Consider the following 6000-nt stretch of genomic DNA (forward strand, 5'->3'; position numbering starts at 1 on the left):
GTGTGAGCCGAGCCTGGGTCGGCTCAAGCTCATATACCATCGGGCCTCAATATTATAGGCTCAAGCTCAAATACCATCGGGCCTCATGCCTATAGGCTCAAACTCGGCTCACGTATTTTTTCGGGTTTCGGGTTTATATCGGGCTTATATCGGGCAATAAATAAATTACATATTTTACAACTTTGTAGTCGGACGTGTGAAAGAAAAAAAAGCTTCACAGTCTAAGAGAAAATTTAGAATATTCATTGAAAATCAAAATAGGCTAAAAAAAAAAACCATAGTCTACTGTTCATTAAAACAAATGAAGGTTATTGTTGCAAATATTTAATCATTAATTAATTATATGAAAAAATGCATCCGAGTCCAAAATATAAAAAAACATAAAATAAAATAACTAAAAGCAATGATAAATGTCCTCCTATCTCTTTTCGAAAATCTTGATTCATGAAATATATATATATATATATATATATATATATATATTCGGACTTTATTCGGGCTGAGCCATGCTAAACTCAAACTCGGCTCATAATTTAATTGGGTTTAATGAAACGGCTCAAATTCGGCCCGGCTCACAATTAATCGGGCTCGGCTCAAATAAAATCGGGCCGAGCTATCGGGCTTCGTGTAGGCCCGGCTCAATTGCCGGTTCCACTCATAATCATGACACGTCATTCCCTAGCCCCAAATCAATACATTTAAAGTGTTGGAGCTAATTGTAATTTTTTTAAAATTTTAATTAAAAGTGAAAACTTAAAACTCTAGTTTGAGATCCCTAAATCGTCCTTGCAGATATGAAGAAGTAAATTATGACGATTCATGTTGTTCCAGACCATTTCGGTACGTGTGACAGCCGCGACCATCCGTTTTGTTGCTATGTCCCAATGTTCCGGCCGTTTTTTGCCCTTTTGGCAACGTTTTTCGTTGTGGAACGGTTGGTTATGGTTTCGGGAACGGAGGGCACCGTTCCCGTTACGTTCTGGCCGTTCCGGCGAACCATGCTCTCAACTCTTCTTCTCTCGAAACTCCACATTTCAAATGATTGATTGAGCGGTTATTTATAGACTTTATACACCTTGCGTACATGGCCTGTAAGGAAACCTAAAAACATACAATAAAAAATGGGGTTTTTTGCAAGAACCACCCTTGTGTAATCTTTAATTGCTGAAAACCCCTCGTGTTAAAAAAATTAGCAAGGACCCGCCTATGAAAGTTAGTCAAAGCCAATAAGGCCCCTAACATCTTATCTTGTTCTACACGCGCACATTGTGCGGCTGGGCTGCATATTTTGACCTGAAAACATATAAATACCCTTTAAATAAAAAGTGGAAAATTACATATTGGCCCCAAAATTTTCATAACCCCAAATTGAAACTTTAAGAATTTTCAATTGAGCCCTTAACAATTTCTAAAACGCCCTCTCTCCAAATCATCTCATCCCCAATCAAACTCTCCACAATTTTCACGCAAAACACACACACAATGCTTCCTGATGGTGCCCCCTTTGCAAATATATTTTTTTTCCTGCAAAATGTTTGGAAGGTACCTCACCAAAACAACCCACTCCCAAATCTGCCTTTCCTCTGTTCCATCTCTCTCGAGAAACTCCGACCACTTCAACCGGCGACATATTCCACAGTTCCGTCGACGAAGAAGGGGCACGAGCATGTTGAGTATGGGGCGACGGCGGCGGGTGGGTATGGTGACGGGGGCAGCGTATGGCGGCAGAGTATGGGGCGGGGGCAGCGGCGGTAATGGCGGTTGGGTATGGTGGTGACGGCTAACACCGGCAGAGTATGGGGCGGCGGCGGCGGCGGCGGTGGGTGGAGGTAATGGAGGTTGGGTATGGTGGTGGAAGATTGAAGGAAGAAGGGGAACAACAAAAATGGCTTATTTGCTGATTGTTGAAGAAGAATTATTTTGGGTGGGGGTGGGTCAACGGGGACAGGAAGACTCTTCTCCATATTTCTTGTTTTTTTTTTTCACGAATTTTCAATTGGATTTTCGGTATATTGCAAGGTTAATTTTGTCATTTCATTTAAGTCAACAACTAAATCTGATAAAAAGGGTTGTGTGCTATACAAAACCAAACATAAGGGGGTATTTGCTAATTATTTTATCACGAGGGCTTTTATGCCAATTAGAAATAACACAGGGGGGTCTGTGCTATTAGCTCTAAAAAATGGGTTAGTGAGTTAGTTAAATAGTGATTATAAACATTCCACTAAACCCCTTATGCAAAAACCGAAAAGCAACTTTTCCAACCATGATCCAAATCGGTTAAGATGGTCAAAACATGTTTGCACCATCGTCCGATAATGAATTGGTAAATTCACGACTAAGAGCTGAAATAACAACAATGAGTATTTTCTGAACTTCCGCCTCAACAACCCAAATCGCATATGCAGCAGTGGAACCAAATTCAGTCTTAATTCTAAGATCGATGAAAACCAAAAAAATTGTTTAACAACAATGAGTATTTTTTTTTTTATTTTTTTTTATTTTTTTGTAAGAATTAATTATTCACTATTAAGACTTGATATTTTTAATAGAGGAGGTACATATAGTGTATAAAAATAATTTGTAATATATGTAATAAGGTCAAACAGACAAACACTCAAAAAATCACAACTAACACTTCTTAAATGATCGATAAAATTAAAAAAAATCTCCTCATACACAACGGCTAGTACAAAGGGATCAGATTTTATTATTATTATTACAAACACCCCTAAGGTATGGTCAATTTACAAAAAAAAACCCTCTTGTTTGGATAATTACATCTACCCCCTCAACTATGATTTTTTCTTCCACCTCCACCCTTATGGTGTCAAATTCAACATAATCATCTAGATTTCGTGGAATATGCTCTAGTTTGTACTCGTTTTGTGTACAAATACAGTTTCTGATGCACCACAATCTGATATATAGAAGCCAAAAAACACATATTATGATCATCTTGCTTCGAAATGTAGAGTTCAAATGGGATAAAACAGGTACAAAAATGATAATATTTCATATAATATAATCTCGAATATTCCACTAAATTTAAGGAGTTGAAGGGGTGGTTGTAATTATCCAAACAAGAGGGGGTTTTGCGTAATTTGACCATACCTCGGGGTGGTTGTAATTTACCCCCATATATATATATATATATATATATATATATATATATATATATATATATATATATATATATATATATATATATATATATATATATATATATATATTAATTAACCCTCTCATTAAATAATATTATTACGTTAATTACCCCTAAGTGTAAATTAAACTAAAACCTCTTTTTACAAAATATTCCTTTAAATAAAAAAATTCTATCAAAATTCACACCGTAATGGATCAAACTATGTACGACGACAACAAAATTCGGAGGGGTTTTTGTAATTATGAATACTTGAGGGTTTTCTCTGTAAATTTACCTTAGATTCATGAATTTTTTTCTCTTTATGTAATTATTGCCCATACTACAAAGTCCATCTGTAGAGAACAAATAAATAAGAGAACCACTACATCATTATGTATAGACTATAGAGTAAAGAGTCATGGATATTATATATTCCCACGTATATCGATCGATTACCACGTGCAATAATACAATACAAATCAGATTATTTTAAACTCCAAATCCTTAGTTTATGGGAAATATCTTATCTTCTTATATTTTATTTATTATTAAATAAACCCCACCTCTTCTACGTAGTTGGTACATTATTAGCTGGCATGACTTTGTTATTTAAATTTGGCCAGCCCACAACCACGCACAGCCGATACATGATACTAATACATAATAATCCAATCAATAGCTAGACAACATTTCCCTGAAAGAAAGAAAAAAAAAAGGAAAACGAAAATCCCAAATTTAATGGAAGAAGATGAGCTCCAAAAATCCGAGCAGCGGACAAATTGGGACGGGCGGCGGCTTGTCAAATACCAAGGGTTTTGGTGTCCGTTGCCGTTTTTCCGACTAGTTTTATCCGCTCAAAAGCACTTCAAAGCAAAAGCTTCCGACTTAATACTTTCCTCACTTCCTAAATCAGGAACCACCTGGTTGAAAGCCCTCACCTTTTCTCTCGCTAATCGCAATATTTACCCCAACATCGATACTCAAAGCCCTCTACTCACTAGCAACCCTCACAAAGTCGTCCCTTTTCTCGAGCTAAATCTTTATCTAAATCAAGAAAATCCCGATCTCGAAAATCAAGAATTTAGTACTACAAGAATCTTTGCGACCCACGTGCCTTTCGATGCCCTTCCAAGTTCCATCTCTAAATCCGAATGCAAGATTATCTACATCTGCAGAAACCCTTTGGACCAGTTCATCTCGTTCCGCCATTTCTCTCTCCAAAACAAGTTCGGGGAAGAAGACCACCATGCCGGCCCGCTTGAGTTGGACGGGGCTTTCGACATGTTTTGCGATGGGGTCCATCCGTTCGGCCCGTTTAGCGAGCATATGATTGGATACTGGGATGCCCACTTGAAGAATGCTGACAAGGTGTTGTTCCTCAAGTATGAGGATTTGAAAGACGATATTGCCCTTCATGTAAGGAAGATTGCCGAGTTTATGGGGTGCCCTTTCTCTCTGGAGGAAGAAGAACGGGGTTTGGTGGAGAAAATATCTAGGGTTTGCAGCTTCGATAACCTCAAGAATTTGGAGGTGAACAAGAATGGATATTCTGTTAATGGAATAGTGAAGAACAGTTCTTACTTTAGGAAAGGAGAAGTTGGGGATTGGGCTAATTATCTTACTCCCGCCATGGCTGAAAGAATGGAGAAGGTGATCAAGAGTAAACTTCAGGGCTCTGGTTTAACACTAAACATCAACTCCTAAGAGCGAGCTGTGAAGATGAAGATCATATGTACTTTAATTTATATTGTTGTTTGTATTTATGTTTTCAGTGTGTGTTGCATCAACAAATAAACGAACCCCAATTCGTGATTTGGGTTCTTTCTGTTTCCAGATTTGTGTTTATGAATCAAAATGGTATTATTAAAGGGCAAATGTCAATTAAACTTATCCCCATGTCTTTAGTCTAAAATATCCTCTATAATATAATTTTTATCAATTCCGCCCATTATGTTCTAACTTTCTTAATATTACACATTGACCCCGGATTTAAATAAATATATCACATTAACTCTCCAAATTGTTTTTTCCGACCAGATTCCGGCGTTGACCTTTTTTTTTCTTTTGAAATTTTATTTTTTCCTGAATTTTTTTCCGGCCGGTCAACCACCGTTGACCGCCAGTCTCCGGCGTTGACTTTTTTTTTTTTTTTTGCATTTTTTTTTCTTAGAAATTTTTTTTTTTAATTAATATTACTATCTTGACTACTAAATTACTGTCTCAGACAGTAATACTGTTTGGGACAGTAATATTATGAATATTATTTTCCCGAACAGTAATATTATTAATATTATTGTCTGAGACAGTTAAATTTACTGTTGGACAGTAATTTAGCAGCCAATGCATTAATATTAATTAAAATAATTTTTTTAAGAAAAAAAAAAAAACAAAAGTCAATTAGAGAATTAAAAGGGATAATTAGCAAGAACCCCCATCTAGGAAAATGAGTCAAGAAAACACCGCATCCCAATAATAATTAGAGAAAACCCCCTTAGCTAATATTCCACTCATGTGATATTTTCATAATTCCAAAATTACCATTAATTGTCTATTATACTCTTTCAAAACCCTAATCTTAGTTTTATTTTTTTCATCCGCCGTTTTCACGCTCCAACGTTTCTCTTCTTCTTTGTTTTTTTTCTCTGTTTTCTCCGTAACTTCTCCGCCACTGTCGCCGCCGCCGCCGGGAGATGGAGAAAGAAAGAAGATGAAGCACCCATCAAACATTATAAATGATTTTGATAGCAATTCTGAATTCGAATGCCAGGAATGCTACATCGGAGGCGAATAGAGATAAGATTGTCGATTTGTCGCCGGAATCTGATTTTGATGGGTGGTGGTTCTGCTTTGGTTGG

The 6000-nt window shown here is 36.7% G+C and overlaps 1 protein-coding gene across 1 annotated transcript; it reads left to right on the plus strand.

The window, feature by feature from the left end:
- Positions 1 to 3883: 3883 nt before the first annotated feature.
- Positions 3884 to 4849, plus strand: LOC105958604 (cytosolic sulfotransferase 15). The gene has a single exon (XM_012982603.1). The coding sequence runs from the start codon at positions 3884 to 3886 to the stop codon at positions 4847 to 4849; it is 966 nt and encodes a 321-aa protein (XP_012838057.1).
- Positions 4850 to 6000: the final 1151 nt, after the last annotated feature.

Source organism: Erythranthe guttata, chromosome 14 (genome assembly GCF_056151865.1).
Source record: "Erythranthe guttata isolate IM_541 chromosome 14, IM_541, whole genome shotgun sequence".
NCBI classification, from domain to species: domain Eukaryota; kingdom Viridiplantae; phylum Streptophyta; class Magnoliopsida; order Lamiales; family Phrymaceae; genus Erythranthe; species Erythranthe guttata.

Bases quoted from the DNA above. Each gene is read 5' to 3' on its own strand.
- LOC105958604 (XM_012982603.1), top strand. From the start codon at position 3,884: ATGGAAGAAGATGAGCTCCAAAAATCCGAGCAGCGGACAAATTGGGAC.